At 35.1% G+C, this 20910-nt stretch overlaps 1 protein-coding gene across 1 annotated transcript in view; it reads right to left on the minus strand.

Annotated features, from left to right (window-relative positions):
* Window positions 1–20910, minus strand: part of VPS13B (vacuolar protein sorting 13 homolog B) — a gene marked incomplete at its 3' end in the record, with an annotated part of 647903 nt that overhangs the window by 124308 nt on the left and 502685 nt on the right. Inside the window, exon 36 of the mRNA XM_025050073.1 lies at window positions 6534–6929. Coding sequence (XP_024905841.1) covers window positions 6534–6929 — 396 coding nt within the window. The remainder of the gene's footprint in view (window positions 1–6533; window positions 6930–20910) is intronic.

Below are 20910 nucleotides of genomic sequence, written 5' to 3' on the forward strand. Positions count from 1 at the left end.
AAAAGTCAGAGATGGTTATCTCTCTGAGATGAGCTCATCTCCCTCTACGAAAGGCTGTGCAGGTACATCATGCTCACGAGATGCTGACATCCTTAGCCCGTTACTTGTTACATGAGTTTTACTTTTCATGTAACCTGAAAATTAGCACATTAGAAATTCAACCCACTGGTTTTCTTCTAAATATCTTATGTTACTCTCCTATGTATTTTAAAGGCTTCCCATTGTAATCCAAAACTGCTATAGTAACCATACAACACTAAAACAAAAACAAAAAACTGTACATGAAGAACAATTATCATATAACAGACACTTAAAAATGCATACAACTTTATCACAGAAAAAGTTAAGCATTCCATATGAAAGATGTAGAAGACTGCATTAACACGATTTCATTAAACAAAAAATAAGTGACTGTATAAACATGCCTGGACAGCGTACCTCTACTAGTGTTTTTTTTTCTTTTAAACATCAAAGATTCTTAAATTTTTACTACTCTTTTTGAGGGTGTGAAAAAGATCATTTTCAAGAGAGTAGTATTAATATTGCTTATTATTGTCCCAAATTCTATCTAATCTTACATTATGATAACAATTACAAGGAGAATAAAAGTTGTATGTTCGGATTTCTTCACTACTGCATATGATCTCTAAAAAGAAGAGGACAAAAGAATTACTCTCCAAGGGAGTATTTTATACGTTTATGTTTTAAAAAAAAAATTTTTTTTTTACCATATTAGAGAAATAACATGGAACATTATTTTGAAAAAAATATATGGGAATTTTACTTTTTCTACTTATTTCCCTTTCAATTCTTAGAACTTTCTATTCTACTTTTTTTTTAATGTCTCAATATTCTGTCATTACGCACAGAAAAATATCACTGTTGGAAAAAACTCACCAATATACAGGTAACTTAAGAATAGAAGAAGAGGGACATGCCAGTTCATCAGTAGCAACTTTGAACCTTGTTATAAAGTAATAGGAGGGAATCTGACCAGAATAAACAGTGGTACACGGTTCTGGGATGAGGGGTGTCATGTTTCATGGACTCTAGGCCATCTGTTCTGCCTTCCTACATTTTACTTCTGCAAAACTATAAACGCACCTCTACCTCAGGGACTATAGAAGGGCATTAGAATTCTTCTGCTTTTCATTATCACGAGATTCAGTAACTCATTTCATTGTCAAGATAATCCCCTTTTACTCTTTCTTTTGCGCTTGCTAGATATGCCAAAATGACAAATGAAATCCCAGATGTTACAGACCCAACGAGGCCTCTACCTTTCCTTGAGTGCTGGGTTTAAGCTACTTGGGACATAGTGTCGAAAATGACAAGACCCTGATGCCCACACCCAATATTCATTAAAGTTGGTTAGTGATTTATCTGTCTACAAGCTGTATTCCCCCTTCAATCCTCAGTGGCTGCTTAAAAGTTAAGTTTGTCCTCTGGCTTTAACTGTCAAAGAATTCATTTCCTATTGTTCGGGCATTGGAAAGAAATGCTATTTCATTCTAAAAGTAACAAAAGTCTTCGGGGTGTTGTAAATGGCCTGTTATTGGAACGTATTGTTTTAGGTAGTCATATCTAATTTAATGTTTTATTTCCCCTTAGGCTTACTTGCATCCCTGGATCATCCAACGGCTGTGACAACGCCTTGAGAGATTATCCTCAGGAGATCCAGTTGACTATGGAATGAGGCTGGAGCTCCACTTTTACCAATTAATGACCCAGTTTCACTTTTCAGTATGTGGAAAGGAACTTTAGGTTCTTTACATTTCATTGGTCCTGAATTTGGTGAGCATAAGAGGCATTTGTATATGTGGAAAAGACGGTTATGATTTTTTCCCTTTTTTTGTTTATACACTAAAATAAGTACATCTGGATGACAAAGACTGGTAGTGAAAGTTATTTAAACCACAGCTCTTTGACTAGAAAGTGTTCAACTCATTGTGTTCCGCATGGATGAAAAGTCCCCTTGGTCTCATTGGAAAGGGGATCCTTTCAACCTGTTCTGAATTCTGACTAAAGTGCCAGCCAAGATGGCCTCACTTAGGTTCTTCCCCCAATCCTCTGTGCCACCTAACTTGTTCGTATCCTATTTCCCCTTTCCTTAACTACATGAAGGTTGCTAATCTAAGTGCCCGTGGGAAGGAGGAAGGCAGCCTAAAGTACAGCTATTTCGCAGCTTGGATTGTGCACCCTTATTTGCCGAAATCTAAGGACTGTCGCCTTAACAGAGCCATAATTTACTCTGACAAGGGGAACTACACTGCTAGTGCAGAATTGATAGCTACATATTTATGGTTTCTCCAAAACGACACACTTCAAATGGCAAAAAAGATTGTGTTGTGTGTGTGTATGTGAGGGAAAGGGTGTTGTTTTTAAAAAGAACATACTATAGAATGGGATGGATTAAGTAGACAGCAGGAGAAATATTATATGCCTTAAATTATTCAGAAAATAAGATATAATTTCTAAATGAGGTTTTGTTATTGATAACACGATCATAGGGTTTTCTGCAATATTATACTCCACCTTTAAAAATGCAAGCATTATGTATACTAAAATCAGAACTTTAGGGCTCTTTTACTGATAAAATACAGGAGAACATAGTGTTCTAGCAGAAACACAAGTTAAATTATCATTAAGTCGCAATTACGCTAACATCTGCAGAGTGGAATTAAAAAAAAATCAAGTTGCTTGAAACCCATAGTTGAGCATTGTAGAATACTACAGAGGCTAGGAAAAACTCAGATTTTCTTTTAAGGGGAAAGAAAATAACCATTTCATTTTGTTTCAAACGATGAAAATATTTCAGTGAATAATTTGTACATATTTTGTTGTAAAAACCAGTAAATGAATATAAAAGCATTTCATATTTAAATGTATTGACAATGTCTTGGGAAGAAAATTAACTTTCCCCCTTCACTCTTATTATTCCCTTTTCCCATAGAGTTCCCATAAGCTTATGACAGTTTACATGATAAAAAATATAATCATTAGGCAAACTCAAATATTTTTGTACCTTTCAGAAGTGAGGAAACATGCCTACAACACATTCCCAATTGTGTTTCTCTAAATATTACTTAGAACATAAGATTCCTCTAGCATTACAAATCAATTTCAGCTCCTAAATTAAAACTCATCTGGAAAGGACTCTTTTACCCTGTTTATATAACATTGTCACATAAAGAGTGTTAAAAAAATATTTCACTAAAAATAGCTTGCGTAAGTTAGGGATTAGAGTAGTTTCTGCTGCTATAATTGTTCCTTTGTAGTTTTTTCCATGATGTTTTTTGCACAGTGTTTTTGACTGTGTTTATTAAAGTCAGCACATCAAAAAGGATCAAAGAGAAAGTGAGTGAGAACCAAAGAAACCCCAAGTGTGTTGTCTCATTGGGGAGTTATGCAGATTCGCATAAACAAGTGCAAATTGTTGAGGTTTTAATGAAAATTTTCTACAATTATTTTATCTTAAGTCATTCTATACAATAACATCTGTACAGCAGATGGCTATACTGTACCACGGCAATGCTCCTTTTTCTTTCTCTGTTTAACAGTATATCTGAGATGACTACTTTTGTCACTGTGCTCAATTTGGTTCAGCAAATAATTTGAAAAGTGCAGCTGCTGCAGATGGTCACAATAGTTATATAAACTATAAAATCAAAGACGCAGTTAAGTATTTTTGTATTAGATTCAAACTATAAAAATCTGACATGAACTCTGTAGAGCTCAAAGATATACTATAAAAATTTTTGGTTGAATGCAGAACGATGTCATTTGAAAAATGCAAAAAGAAATATGATTACTGGTAGAAGGTTTTTTTTTTTTTGTGAGGGATACTTTTTACCACTTATCAAAACTATACCTTGAATATATATTTGCATCTATTTTATACAAATTGCAAAACATGAATTAAGGTATTCAACTATACAACAAAATTAATGTCCAAAGCTTAAACTGTATTTCACTTTTAAAAAATTTTGCTTAGTTAAAAATCAAGTTTTTGAAAAATATGTAATCTCTCCATTACAATTTCCTAGAAACCAGCCTTCAGCAATAACTAGAACTTAACACAATCTTATTTCACTTAATTTTAACTTATTATTTTGCTGACTTTGTTTTCTTAAAATGTTTGAGCATGCCATTACATTAAGCAGAAATGTAGACAAAATAGATTAGTGTTCGTTATGCTCTCATAATAAAATAGTTCCTATTGAATAGCTTCGATTTGTTTTGGTTTGCTGACCCAAATAACTATTATAGAACATTTACTGGATACTACAATTAAAGTTGTATAATTTATGTCTTAGCCAAAGCTATAGTTTCTACTTCTGTGCTTAACTAGATTTAAGAGCATAATTGTAAAAGTAATATAAGGGTACATAGTTTTTCTAGTATGAAGGGGAAAAAACAAGTTATAAAAACAGAGTAAGTCTACAAACTGGTATAGCTTAGGGAGAGGATTTTAATTATATTTTAGAGATGTTACCAAGGATAGACATCATTAAGCATGGATAAAATATGAGCAGCTAATGAACAAAATAAGAAATGAGGATGAACAAAAAAGGACCTAGAATTGAGTACAGTACATTTAAATTCTTTCACTCTGTTTGAGTCCTAACCTTTCTCCGCTATGTGATTAAGGTACAACTGGAAAGGCGTGGGAACAGGCCCAGTGTTGTCTGGGTTGCAATTTATTTGTGGATAAATCAGACATTTTAGCCTCCAGTGTTTCATAACCTTCCATGTCCCAAGGACCTTACATTTTTCATTTCTAACTTTTAAGAGAATTAAAAAAATACAGTGCTTTTAGCTGGCTTGATCACAAGTATTTCTGGTGAGAAAGAAATAAATCATTTATTTTTTGGCCTAAAATTCATACTTCTCAACTATAAAACTTTTTCTTTATCTCTTAAACTACTGTGCCCAAACTGGCTATATGGAACTAAGTTTTATTTAGTTTCCAGCTGCCACTTAATTACTTTTTAGTAAGCAACGAAGTTGCATATAGTTTCAGGATTTATTTTATCCCCTGCACTACCCTTATATCCCCAAAGCTTTCCTGTAAATTAAAGTGGAAAAAAATGTTTCCCTTTTGCTACTTTTACTTTCAAAGTGAAATTTCTGGCATTGTGCCCTGAACTTTTACAGTAGCAGTTTCAGTGACTGAAAACTGTTATTTCCCACCTGTGCCTTGTCTTTTCTTTTTCCCTCCTCACATTCCTTTGGCCTACCCTTTTTGATTCAGTGTGAAAAAGCAAATAATGATTCGGTCACGTAACAAAAGAGGAAAATATAGATGGCGCTGCCTGTTAATTTCTCACCTCTCCACCCATGGGCGACTTTCAGTTTGCAGGGTCCATGCCTCTCTTTGCTAGGCTTGGCACAGAAGCATAGCCTTTGCTATTACACTTTGTGTAGCATGCCTGCCACTAAAGCAACTTCTCTTTTTTAAGTAAACTGTTACCAGTGACTTAATACAGTGCACCGGAATCACCTGTAGGGCTTTTGCGACACAGATTTCTGGGCTCCATGCCCAGAGTTTCTGATTCAGTAGGTCAGGGGGAGGTCTGAAAATCTGCATTTCTAACAAGTTCCCAGGTGATGCTGATGGTATTGGTTCTGACACCATATCCTGAGAACCACTACTCTAATGGTTCATAAAACCATTTCTTGTTCCACTACAGCTGTTTTAGGTAAAATAAAACAAACAAACAAACAAACAAATAAATAAATAAAAATTAGGAATCAACAGTTTTAACTTATTTCCTGTTTGCCCCTAGAATACTCGACAGCGGTGCTTGTGGCTTCAGCGTTTACCTCGAGGTGACTCACAGATTAGAGCCCTAACCTTACCCCCATAGTTTGCTAGGAAGTATCTCACTTTCATTATTGTTTTCGCATCGTTCTAATATATAGGTAGTCTTTGGAAACAAATGACATCATTCTACGGCATTCTGTTTTTAGTAGTGGTATTTTCATTTACAAAATATAGTAATTCTCGATCGCTGAAAAACGTCAAATCCTAGAAAATGTAGCATTCCTACGCATGATATTAACCTCATTCTCAGTTGTTAGCCGAAGATTCATTTGATGAATCCGATTTACGTCTATATTTCTGTCACATTAGGATTAGAGACAAGTTCTGTTTAGAAATAACTCCAGGAACTGTTTTTATATTTTATTTTCACATTGAGAACCAGTCAGATTTGCTTCAGCCTCAAAGAGCGTGTTTATGTAAAATTAAATTAACGCTGGCTGCGAGCTGCACTTTTTTTTCTAAACGGGAAATGGGTTAAAGACACTTTAAGGAACATGCCTGAAGAGGTAAATTGAAACAGTTTAGTTCAGAGCATTAAAACACTTAAGCTCAAAGGATGTGTTATAAAATTTTCTCTAAAATAAGGGCCGTCGCTAATGGCCCTTAAAACTTTTAACCTCTAAATAATATAAATCATCAAAATTATACATTTTCAGACGTTAACAAGTCATACTGTCATCTCCCCCTCCCCTTTTCTGTGACTTACCAGGTACTTTCTGTGCTGCTTTAACATTGAAGCTTCCAGTGAGGGTTGATAAAGATGCTAACAGGCATGGTTTATTAGGATGGGGGACAGTTTCCACAGAGACCACAATCTGAGTCGTATGGACAGAAATTTTTTGAAAGCAGGAAACAGTTCTCCACATGTTTTCCTGGAATGGAACCTTTTGTGCTCCATCACCATGAACTTGAGGTTTAGACAACTTTCCACGGTAACACTTGGAGGCTGGAGGCTCATCTTTATGCAGCATGGTGTGCGACAGGGCTGAAGTCTCTTTGTGGCGTGCACTTTTGATCTTCTTTAAAAAATGGTTTATCTGATCCAGCTTGGTAAAACTCAGGTTTGCTTTCAAAGGCTTTGATATATCCAAGTTGATATCTGCTATTGAATTGAAAAAGATAAGAAAATTACTGAAGCTCTCTTATCAAATATAAGCCTTTACTTCCCTGTCAAGCTTCTATTTATGTTTCCCAACACCTGTATTGCGGGCTGATTAGAATGCCAGATGTTGTAATTCTTTTACTCATCACCTAACTATTCTTTCCATGTAGTTACTTGAAGGAACACTTTCCCTGGACTACTTACATGCTGACATTCCTGCCTTAATCCATGTGGCTGTCTGTTCCTGATAAAGGCCAAACATGGACATCTACCTCTGCCCTCCCGCTGAGGCAAAATGAAGTAGCTTTTCCAGTTTCCAGCAGCCTTTCCAACTTGCATCCCTTCTTCCAAGGTAAAATGACTTCTAGTATCCAGCACACAGTTTGATGCAAATACTGGTATTAGTAAATACGTGTCCAATTAATTAACTGAAGTAGCCTCCCCTGCCATTCTCTGATCAAGTATAGGCAGAAAATGTTTGTTTCTCTTTCGTGACCTGCTGCAAACCAGAAGAGGAAACTTTCCCTATAGTTTGCACTGATAAAATGTCTAATATGTCATCATAGGTAGCCTGAAATTTCTTAAAACCTATAGTCCATTTTATATGTACCATATACCAGAAGTTGTCCTTATCTGCCACTTAGCCACCTGATGTTAAAATTAACTAGCTTTATTATTTCTGTTTTTGCCTTTTTATTTCACTTTCTTCTGTTTTTATTATTAATAAGACATAAGACTCTTTGGGTCACAAAGGCAGAGCCTGTCTTACATATTTATACCCAGTGACTGGTACAGTGTGTCTTGCATATGTATGTGTCCCATAAACATTTGAGCTTAACTGAATCTAACAAGTGCTCTTTTTCACTGGAGCCTGAAGATATAATACAAGACGTAATGCCAAATGAAGCTAGGAATAGCAAAGTTACTAAGCAGATAAAGTTAATATTCTTTATTAATGATTTCATTATTTACATCCCTCTTCATAAGGATGACCTCGTCTCACTTTCCTCAGATGTCTTGGCTAACCAGACTCCCTCAGGATACCATCTCTTTTAAGTGTGCCTTCTCTTGTAGTTCTTTAATCAGACCTAGCAAAACTCTGAGAGTCCTGCTTCTAACTAGCTGTTGAATGGAAAGAATCAGACATCTGTGTCACTCTTCCGCAATATTAAAAAGTTCCTTGCTCTCCTTATTTTTTAAACAGGAACAAACATCCTAACTTAAAGGAATTACTTTTTTGTAAAAACATCTTATTGAAATACAACTTACATACCAAACAATTTACCTACTTAAAGTGTATAATTCGATGATTTTTAGTATTGAACTAAAAACTATCACCACTATCTAACTCCAGAATATTATCATCGCCGCACACACATACCACTTAGCAGTCACTCTCCACCCATTTCCCATCTCCCAGCCCTAGGCAACCGCTAATTTAAGGTCTCTACAGATTTGCCTGTTCTAGACATTTCATATAAGTGGAATCATATAATATTGGCCTTTTATGTCTGGTTTCTTTCAGTTAGCATAATGTTTTCTAGGTCCATTCATGTTGAAATATATATCATCAGTATTCTTTTTAATGACTGAATAATGCTTTATCATATGGGTATACCACATTTTATTTATCCATTAACACTTGATGGGCATTTGGGTTGTTTCTACTTTTTGGCTGCTATGAACATTCATGTGCAAATTTGTGTTTGGACAAATTTTCATTTCCCTTAGGTATCTTCCTAGGAGAGGGACTGCTAGGTTATATTTGATTATGGCCATCCTCATGGGTGTGAAGTGGTATTCCACTGTGATTTTGGTTTGCATTTCCCTAATGACCAAGAGGTTGAACATTTCCTCATGTGCTTATTGGCTATTTGTATATATTCTTGAAAAAATGTTCATTCACATCCTTTGCTCATTCTTAAATTGGGCTATATGTCTTTTTATTATTGAATTGTATTAGCACTTTATATATTCTGAATACAAGTCCCTATTAGATATAGGATTTGCAAATATCTTCTCCCATTCTACGGAATGTCTTTTCGGTTTTTCTTTTGATGGTATCATTTGCAGCACGATTTGAATTTTTATAAAGCCCAATATATCTATTATAATTTTTATAAAGCGCAATATATCTTTGGTGTCATGTGAAGAAAGGTTGCTTAACCCAAGATCACAAATATTTACACTTATGTTTTCTTTTATGAGTGTTATAGTTTTACCTCTTACATTTAAGTCTACAATCCTTCTCGACTTAACTTTTGTGTACTGTGTAAGGTAGGGGTCTAACTTCATTTTTTTTGCATGCAGATACCCAAACCAGCGGCGCTTCAAGGGCACTGTTAACGACTTGCGGAATTTGGGGTATTCAAAGAAGCTGGCGGGCAAAACAAATGACCCATACTTGCTCTGCCTAGACAATCTTTTATGTGGGCTTCCAAATTCTGTAGTCTCACAGAAAATGACATCACCTTTCACCCCTCCCCTGCAAAAAGAAAGCACAATCTCAATAGATGACAGCAACAACAGAAAAACAAAACAAAGCTAAAGTAGAAAGAAGACTCAGATGTTGGGGCCTGAAGCTATCTGCTTTTGCTTGGATTCATAACATGACGACTTAAACTATGTGTCATAAGTGTTCATCCTGAAGCCAAGGAAACAATTTAGTGACTGATGCAGAAAGTAGCCCTAATATCCACCTAAACCAACTGCTAAAGCTAAGGGATCCATTTTCCCTGACTGTAGGCTGGTAAAGCATCCGTGGAATGAATGGTATATATGGAGGTTGCTGACTACTACTTCAGTATGAACTCTCATATCTCAGGCACCCATGGGTCATTTGTGGTCCCAGTGACACAGGAAAAACTTTTTAGACCCCTGGTTACTTGCCTAACTCATCCTCTGAGACTTAGCCCATGAGTCACTTCTTCTAGGAAACGCTTCTTGACATCCTCTCATTCATTGCTTCCAGAATATCCTGTGCACTGGGCCATCATCAGACATCTATTTATATTATACACTTTTATAGTTATCTCCTTAGGAATCTGTCATAGTCCAATGAACTGTTTGCTCCTGGGCAGTAAGGACTGTTGGATCTTACTCGGAGCACCTAAACTATGTCTGGTCTACAGTAAATACTGAATGAGTATTTAATGATGTAATAAAGGAAACATAATGAATTTTTCTTTTCTATTGAATTCCCACAGGCTTATCAAATCGATTCATCTAGAACAATCCATTAACCCCTCTCAGACAGGCTCTATCATTTACCAAGTGGCTCGAATTAGAAATCTGACTTTTTTACTCATTTCATTCCCTCTTTTCCTGGTCCACTCAATGATCAAGTTGTCAATTTTACTTCCAAAATATTGCTTGAATCCAATCCACTTCTCTCAGCATTCCAGCCACTCCTCATTTCTCCCCTCCATGCCTTTGATAGTGTTCAGCTGTTATAAAGCCTCCTAAATGGTTTCTCTGTCTAGATGGCTTCCAGTTAATACAGTCTCCAGAGTAATTTCCAAGTGATTTGTTTCAAATATGATCCTGATTGGCTCACTCCTGCACAAAACTCTTTAATGGCTCTTCTTTACCTATGGGGTAAAAGACCAAGCTCCTTAGAATGGGGGCAGGGACGAGGAAAGGCCCTGCTTCTGCTTAGCTACAGCCATTGCCCACCTCACAGTTTAAAGTTCCAGATATATCAGAGTTTCTAGAGCTCACTTTCCCAACCCATGCTATCTCACCACTAGGCCTTTGCTTATGTTGCTCCTTTGTCTAACATGCCCTTTCTATCTTAACACCTAATCTTCAGGATGCTGCTTAGCATTTTCTTCAAGAAGATGATCTGCAAAACCGTCCCTGCACAAGTATTTTTAAATGAGATTATATTTCCCACCAATCAAGAAGGTCTGCAAGTGCACATTTTTCATCTTTAACACTTGGCATCAGGCCTCAAACACGACATGAAGTACATCTGGTCACTTTGTGCTGGAGCACTCTAAAACATTCTAATCTGGTTCTGTGCTGGGCAGAATTGTAAAGATGGCTTTTCTCCCCAAGGTTCCTGTCACCTGGTTATTGAATCAAACACAAATCTAGGTACTACTGTGCTAAAAAGAGATTTCACAGTTGTGATAAATATCTTAGGACAGTTGGATTTAAAACAGTAGATTATCTGGTGGGCCTGATCTGGTGGGCCTCCCTTTAAAAGGAGGAGGTAGAAGGGAAAGTCAGAGAGAGATGAAGCACGAGAAAGGCTCTATTATATGTCACTGCTGCTTTGAGGATGATGGAGATTATGTGAGAAGAAATGGATGGCCCTAGAGATGAGAGAAGCCGTGGCCAACAGCTAGCAAGGAATTGGGGACCTTAGTCCTACAACCACAAGGAACTGGATTACGTAAATAACTGGAATGAGTTGGGAAGTAGATTCTTCCCTGGAACTTTCAGATTAGAGCACAGCCCAACATACATCTTGATTTTGGCCTTGTGAGATTCTGAGCAGAGACTCCAGATGAACCCACCCAGACTTCCGACAAAACAATACATTTGTGTTGTTGTAAGCCAGTAACATTTGTGGTAATTTGTTATGTATGTATCAAGAGAAAACTAATACCAAATCCACATTCATATTTACCCACATGACATTTCTAGTTTTCAACGTGAGCATAAATGAAGTTTCAACAACCAGGAATATTTGCCTTCATTTTTTATTTTTCCCTCCAAAGCAAAAACATCTAATATATTTTACTCTTCTCTTTGTTAGTTGCCAATTCCCTCTCTTTAAAAGTTATTCCAAGGTTCTGAGAAAGATGAAACCCTGTCTCTGCCACTCTATGCAGCTAAAAACTCTGGAGCAACTACAGCTATAAAACCTCCACAGAGCACCTATTTGAGGACTCAGAAAAGTAAATGGTAACAGGTAGATTGGGGAAGATCTTGACTAGATTTCAAAATACCACCAAAATGTTGGTGAGTTTCTCATTTTTCCTCCTGTATCTTCCAGCCTGAAAGCATACTGAAACCGAGAAGTGGGCTTTGGGTGCAGAAAAAGGGAGCACGAGGAGAAACCCTTTATTTCTGGCTTCCAGAAACGGAAGGGGAGCTCCTAATGCTCAGAAGGACTATAAAAAATCCCTCATTTTTTTTTTTTTCCTTCTTTCTTGTCTTCATTTTCTTGGGCTGCAGAAAATAGAAGAGGAGAGACCACTCCTCAGTTCATTTCATGAAACCATCATTACTGGTACCTAAACCAGACAAAGACAGTAAAAAGAAACAAAAACTACAGACCAATACCCCTTAAGAACAGAGATGTAAAAACCCTACAAAAAATTAGAAATCAAACCCAGCAACATATAAAGTTAATAATATACCATGACCGAGAGTGGTTTATCCTAAGACTACAAGGTTGCTTCAATATTAGAAAGTCAATCACTATAATGATATTAACAGTTTACAAAAGAAACAACAAAAAACATGATCACATCCATTTATGCAGAAAACTTTTAAAAATTCAATGTCCAGAGTCTGTTTTTAACAAGAACTCTTAGTAAACTATTAATAGAGGAGATGATAGCTAACTTCATATTTAGTCATAAAGGAATGAATACTTTTCCCCTAAGATCAGAAACAAGGCATTCTCATTACTCACGCTAAACATGACACTATAAGTCCTAACTAGTATATAAGGCAATAAACAAAGAGACCAAAAAAATGGTATGATGATTAGAAAGAAATAAAATGATGTCTATTCACAGATGACATGATTGTTCAAGTAGAAAAACTCCACAGAATCTAAAGAAAAACTCTTAGAATTAAAGTGAATTTAGCAAGATTTTAGAATACAAGACCACCACACAAAAATCAAGTTTCTACAAACTAGCAATTACAATTGAAATTAAAATTTTAAAACAAAAATAACATTTACAATAGCTCCAAATGAAATAAATACTTATGCATAAATCTAATAAAATATGTATAGGATCAGTATGAAGAAAACTACAAAATGCTAATAAAAGAAGACTTAAATAAATAGAGATACATACTATATACATAACATATTCAAGCATTCATGGAAGACTCAACATAGTAAAGATGTCAATTCTCCCCAAACTGAGCTATAAAATTAACGCAATTCCAATAAAAATCCCAGCAGTATTTATTATACAGAGAAGCTGATTCTAAAATATATACAGGAAAGCGAAGTAACAAGAATAGCCAAAACTCTTTTGAAAAATAATAATAATATTGGAGGGCTTATACTACTTGATTTTAAGACTTACTATGAAGTTACCATGATCAAGACAGTATAGTCTTGGAGAAGGATATACACATATATATCAATGAGACAGAACAAATTCCAGAAATAGAGAATCCAAACAAACACTGTCAAATGACTTTTGAAAAAGGTACAAAGGCAATTCAATGAAAAAGCATAGTTTTATCAACAAATAGTACTGGACATTCTAAAGGAAAAAAAGAAAAGGCCCTTGAACTTGAGTTCATACCTTATACAAAATTAGCTTAAAATAGGTCATGAATCATGGGTCCAAATACAAAATGTAAAATTATAAAACTTTATTTTTTTGGTGAAAAGTAGAGAAAAATGTCTACAAGTCCTGGTGTTAGGCAGAGCTCTTACAATATCAAAAAAAACTTGATTCATTTAAAAAATTCATAAACTGGACTTCATGACAAAAATCTTTTGCTCTGTAAAGAGTAAAGAGAATGAAAAGACAAGCTATGCACTAGGAGAAAATATCTGTAAATCACTTATGTGACAAACGACTTGTATCCAGAATATATAAAGGACTCTCAAAATTCAACAATAAGAAACAAATCGCCTAATTTTAAAGTGGGTGGAAGACTTGAATAGTCCTCACCAAAAAGGATTATGAATGCCAGAAAAAAACATACAAAGATATTCAACATCATTAGTCATTAGAAAATTGCAAATTAAAATGACAATAAAACATCTATTAGAATGGCTAAAATGTAAAAACCCTGACAATACAAAGTGCTGGAGAGGATATGGAGCTAGTGGAACTCTGATTTATTAGTAGTGGGAATGCTAAATGACACAGCCACTTTGGAAGATATTTTGGCAGTTTCTTTTATGACCTAGCAATACCACACCTAGATACCTATCATAGAGAAATGAAAACTTATATTCACAGGCCAACTTATACACAAATGTTTAAAGTAGCTCTATTCATAATCACCAAAATTGGAAACAACTTCGATGTTAACTGTGATTGTTAACTGTGGATTGTTAACTGTGATACATCCACATGATGAAGTACTATGCAGCAACAAAATGGAATGTACTACTGATATATGTAACAACTTGACAAATCTCAAAGGCAGTATGTGAGTGAAAGAACCCAGTCTAGAAAGGTTATATGTTGTATGATTCTATTTGTAAGACATTCTCAAAAAGGCAAAACAGACAAACAAAAACTCTAAAGTGATGGAGAGCAATAGCTATCAGAGTTTAGGGCTTAGGGGAGGGTCTGACTACAAGGAATACTGTGAGATTTTTTTGGGATAATGGAACTGTTGCATATCTTGCTTGTGGTAGTGGTTACTCAAATCTATAAGTGTTAAGATTCTCAAAATTGTATACCAAAAAAGAACAATTTTACTGCATATTAATTTAAAAATAAGAGACAAAATTATTTCAATGACTTTGACAGGATAGTTTTTTCTACTTCGTTTCTTTTTTTTCTTTCTTTTTTTTTTTCTGCCCTCACATGTTTCTCGAAAGGCTTAAGGGCTTGAACACATCCATGGCTCTTATAAGTAGAGGAAGCCCACTTTAGGATTAAGTGTTAAGAAGCTCTGTATTGGCTCAGTTTTCCAGGTTTTCTTTCCACTCTCCACAGCCCCTCCAACAAGGCAGTAGAACATTTATGCCAATTAGTGGTGAGATCACAGTGGCCTTTCTGTTGAAGGTTATAAAAAATGGAATGCTGCTCCCTAAATGTTAGGGAAGCCACAGGACCATTTGTGATCTTGCTAACACCAGAAGTTGAGGCACAAGAAAGTTAGGGGCTTTAATTTAACACCTAGATTTGAGTGAGTAAGGCAGTAAAATTCAGAAGAACAGGTCAGTTTGGTACCATCCAAAGTAGTTTAATTATGAGACAGAATATAATATATTCTTTCATATGACTTGGCTCATATTATGAAACAAATTTTAAAAGAAGGTTCCTTTTTGTCAGTAGAGTTTAAATACTGAGAATTCAGAAAAATAAATGTGTACTAAAATCTAATCATATTGGTGAATTTGAATTATGAATCTACATGAGTCACGTTATCGACCTTATGTTACCAAATATAACTTCTTTGAACAGTCTGAAATCCGAACGATCTTTTCCCAAAGCAAAATCAAGGACAGTCCACAGTATTTATTCAGTATAAGTCTAACAGTTTGAAATGGAGCTATTCAGTACATCTTGAATAATAGCTGACTTGTCTTGTTCTATCTCTAAAAGTCATGAATCTCTAATAGGTCACTAGTTTATATATAATGATTAACGAGGATTCAACAAATTTTAGGAATAAGAAAATCTGAAACAATATCTTGGATCTCCCTCTATCACATAGCTTGTCTCAAAAATCTCAGTGTTATTTTAAACTTTAATAACGTTAGCAGTATAATCACTACGGATTTATTTTTAAAATCATTTGAAAGTTTAATTACTTAAATTTTTTATATATTTCTTTTGTTTCATAAATTTGAAATGTGAATTTCGACTTTGTGTGGTGCTGCTTTCTGGATGACCTTTTCTCAGACCAGCAGATTGGTAAAGAAGTACTTCTTATTTGGATGCCTTGGTCTCTTGATCTCTCTTTCCTGTGGGGTCACATCAAAACTGTTATATATGTATCAAAACTTCATTCTTTAAATGATCTTAAATCTAGCATTACAAATGTAATCTCTCAGTCACTGAACAGCAGATGAAAAAATTTAAAGTTCTAAACTCTAGTAGCGCATAGCACAAGACAGGTGTTAACTTTTTATAAGAAACAAATCGATATTTAGAACATTTAAATAATTTACCCTTTAAATGTTTTTGTATGTCTATGTAGAGGGTACAAATTTCTGTACACGGTGACCTTCACTGGGCCACTGAGTCCCTCACACCAACGCACTACACTGAGAGTGCTGAGTCACGTTCCTTGCAAAACACATCCTGTTCCATGTGTGAACAGAGGGGCTGTGACAGTCCCATTTGGGCAAGTTGGATAGTACTACAGGCCAAGAGCCTGGAAAGCAGAGCTGAAGTAAGGCTGTACTGTAATATTAGGTATTCTTTTAACAGTATTAGGTCTACCAGGAGACAGGAAGCATGAAACAGAAAGAGAAGCACCAAAAATAAAGTAGCACCATTTATTGTAGTATAATGTCAATCAACATGTGTGAATCCTTCAACTAAAATCATAAAGTCACTGTCACACCTGATAAGTCAACAAATGTGTACTGTACTTTTATTACCCAGTGTCTCTAGACTTTCACATCCTTGAACTGGCCAGGTACTTTTTTGGTAGAAAATTAATGCCTTTATTATAAATACTTTCAGTCTCATAATGATAGGAAGATTATTTTTAAAATGGGAAAAATTACGCAAAAAAAAAGTTTAGGAATTTTAAGCATAAAAAATAAAAGTAAAAATTGAGCAATGTAATTTCTGGTCTTCTTTTATACTTTAAAACACTGATGAAAACTAAAAAGCTTCCGCAGAGCAAAAGAAACCATCAACAAAAAAGAAAAGGAAACCAACCAAATGGGAGAAGATGTATGCAAAATGATACCTCCATTAGAGCTAATATTCAAAATATATAAAGAACTCATACAACTCCACAATCAATAACAAATAATCCAATTAAAACATGGGCAGAGGACCTGAACAGACACTATTCCCAAGAAGACAATGAGATGCTACCTGTTAGGATGGCAATTATCAATAAGAAAAGAAATAACAAGTATTGGAGAGGATATGGAGAAAATGGAACCCTCTTAACCGCTGGTGGGAATGTAAATTGGTACAGCCACTATGGAAAACAGTATGAAGAATCCTCAAAAGACTAAGAACAGAGGTATCATATGACTCAGCAATCCCTCTTCTGGGTATCCACCCAAAAATCTTGAAGACCCTTGTTTGTAAAGCTATATGGATGTACCCCTACATTCATTGCAGCATTATTCACAATAGCTAAGACATGGAAACAACCTAAGTGTCTTTTGACAGAAGACTGGATAAAGAAAATATGGTACATATGTACAATGGAATACTATTCAGCCATATGTAGAATGCAAAATAGAAAGCAACAAATAAACAAAGAAAACAAATAAACAAACTCATAGACAACAGTATGGTGGTTACCAGAGGGGAAGCGGGTAAGGGGAGGATGAAGAAGGTAAAGGGGGTCAACTATATGGTGACGGAAGGAGACTAGACTTTGGATGGTGAACACACAATGCAATATAGAGATGATGTATTATAAAATTGTACGCCTGAAGCTTATATAATGTTATTAATCAATTACCCCAATACAGTTGATTAAAAATTGATTAAAAATCCATTAACTTCATTATTAAAATAAAAACATTAAAAATGAATTAGAAAAGTTTTATTCAACAGAGACACAGTGGGAGCTAAACAGAACAATGTTTTACAAGAACTGGAAACAACTGGATAAAGAACCAGGCATAGATTGTTAATGTGGATTTTATTACAATTATTATCAAATTCTTGTTTTAAAGGGTTTTAAGTTTTTCATAATCCTCACTGAACTTTAATAAATGGATTATTTTCAGAGTTTAGATTTTAAGAATATGCAGTAATAGAGAATCTCCCAGCTGAGTCATCTAATTCTCTGCCAGATCAAACTTCTCACTGTCTCCAGAACTCATTCTGTATCTTTAAGTTACCAAGTAAACCCATGCCTATCAATTATTAGATTCTAATTACCCTTCAAAACTTTCTGAGCAGCTACCAGGAAATAGAATGATGGAATGACTATTGAGTTAAAAGGAGATTAGACGAATACAAATAAATTACACTTATTTTATGCTCCCATCACCCTAGGAGATGACTTAATACTGAAAGAAAAAAAAGATCATATTGTAATAATGAAATCAGAGAGGGAATTCACGTCCCAGAGGTGATTCCCGCAAGCTTATGTTAATGCACACCTTGTGGGGGACCAAGCATCAACTGAAAACTGTTCCAGCTATTTTCTCATTTAAAATGTTCCAACTTTATTCGACCCATTAGTCATCATATTACTTACATTTATGATGTATTTTGAAATCTATTACCAAAAACCTAATGGATTCAATATGGCTTGTTATACCAAAATCATAACATTTTTGAAAGAAAACTTCTTTGTTAAGTGCTTCTTCCTTTGGAATTTTATTTGTAAAAGAAAAACTTTTTAGACAAGCCAAGCTTGCTAGGAACATAGTCAGTCACACGGGCACAGCTACATGTAGATGCCGGGATGACGGTTCCCATTTCCACGCCCAACTTCCTAGAGGTAAGTGCAAAACAAGGAACGAAAGTATAATCGAGCCTGACTTTATGCACTATAGTAACTCTAATAAAATATTTTTATTATTAGGTCATAGCACATTTTTTTCTCTTATTCAGCAATTCAAATTCAGATTTTTGTTACAGTGTCCAAGTAAAGGTATTCATGATGATAATGGAAGGTAGAGACTTAGTATTCACAGGTGTGGGAGCTAGAAAACCTGGAAAGCTGCCCAGGACAAACAGGCCATTGTGTTTTCATTGAAGGTGTGAAGTGTAAAGACCTCAGTGGTGGCAGACATAAGTCCTTCAGTTAACAATGGTATAGCAAGTGGAAGTGGTATCAGCTGTCTCAAATGGTGTTGAGGAGGCTCGAGGACATGGGCTGACACATGCCCTTGACTGGGTCAGCCGGTAGCAGTTTATGGTGCTTATCTCTGGAATTTGGGCATCATCATTACTAGCATAATTCATGCACATACTCCTATGATCAGCATTGACATTTTGGGACTGCATTGGCAAGCCCCCGGCCCCACCTCCACGGCCCCATCAAATCACAATGTAAAAGTTCCGATTATAGGGTACTTGTACTGGTTTTCTAAAATTAATGTATTGAACTGAACTCATCTAAATGAGCTTCTCTCTAAGTAATCATCATAGAAGGCTAAGTACATTCCATTGTTCCAATAATTTTGGCAGCTTTTGGGTGCCTATGTCCCTTATTTTTCTATTCTCAGTGATGGCATACACTCATCCTTGGACACAGCAGATTTGATATTTGGTAACAGCCAAATGTTCTTTTGATAAGGGAGAAAGGTTCCAAACTGAGGAAAGATTAAAAAAACATAGAGAAGCCAATTTACAGAGGTTCCCACTGCCAATGATGAGACAATTTGAGCATCATTAAAAATAATGAGTTCGGAATAATACCAAACAATAACTAATTGGCCACCATTAAAATATGCTAAAAAAAAAACCTAATTTTTTTCTAGCTATTATACCTATTCCAGAGGTATAATTGACAAATAAAATTATAATATATTTAAAGTGCACATTGTAGTAATTTCATATAGATATACATTGTGAAAAAATTCTTCCTATCTAGAAAAGTAACTCTCTTTTGAAAATAGGTAAATAAAAAGAGGTAGTAGATGAGGGACTGTTTCTCTTTTAACAAGTATTCCAGTAACACATGAAAAAGGAATGCTAGATTTAAAATATTACTGTTAGCAACTTCCAGTGAATTTAGTCATTGAGCATCAATGGCTGTTAACATCACAAAAAGAGACCTTCAGACATATGTGCCTCTTGATAAAACAATACAAAACCTTTTACAAAATAGTCTTGCTAAAAACAAAACCCCAAATCAAAACACCTGAATCGGATTAATCCAACTACCAAATTACATGTAGGAAATATAAAAGACAGGGGCACAGACAAAATCCAAACTGTGATAAACTCTACAGGATAAATGATCTGGTTTCTTCAATATATAAATGGCAAGAGATGAAAAAAGATAGAGGGGGAAACCTATTGATAAACCTGAAAGACATACCAAGCGAAGTGTAGGTCTTATCTGGCTCCTGGTTCAAACAAACAAACAAACAAACAAACAAATAAAATATACATGGCACACAAACACCCATGCATCCACACACATTAGGATATTTACAAAATAATTGGAAATTTGAATACTGAATGGATATTTGATGATGTTGAAGAATTATCTTTAGGTTTGATAACAGTATTATGGTTATGTTTTGAAAAGTTATCTTTTAGAGATACATATTGAAATATTACAGATGATATGATACATAAGATTTGCTGCAAAATCATATAGAAAGTAAGAAAGTTGATAGGGTATGTAAGAAACAATATTAGCCACAGGATGACAATTGTTTAAGCAGGAAGTTCTATATACTGTTCAGTCTATTTTTGTATATGTTTGAAATTTCCCATAATAAAAAGTTTTAAAAAGATGAGTGATTACCAAAGGGTGGGAGGGAGGGGGGAGGTAGATGGGGTAAAAGGGGTCAAATATGTGGTGACAGAAAGAAATCTAACTGGGCGGTGTATAAATATATGCCTTGCTGTTGAATTGTATACCTGAAACTTACTGGATTTCATTAACCAATGTCGCCATAATAAAAATACATACATACATACATACATACATAAGGCATATGAAGAGGAGATATTGAAAGATAATTTCAAACCATTTGCCTCCAAACCATCAAACTCCTCTCATCCGTCTTCAACTTCAATAAGTGACCTTCCTTCTAGCTTCACGGAGAAAGTCAAAACCATTATATTTCTCTCAATTTCTTGCTACCAAACTGAAAAACGACCTGCATATGCCATTTTCCTTCCCTCTTTTAATTTGTTCTGTAAAATAGAGAAGCTTTTGCTTCCCTAAACTAAAACCAGTTCTTTCACATGTGTAT

The sequence above is a fragment of the Pteropus alecto genome, unplaced genomic scaffold (genome assembly GCF_000325575.1).
Source record: "Pteropus alecto unplaced genomic scaffold, ASM32557v1 scaffold164, whole genome shotgun sequence".
Taxonomy (NCBI): Eukaryota; Metazoa; Chordata; class Mammalia; order Chiroptera; family Pteropodidae; genus Pteropus; species Pteropus alecto.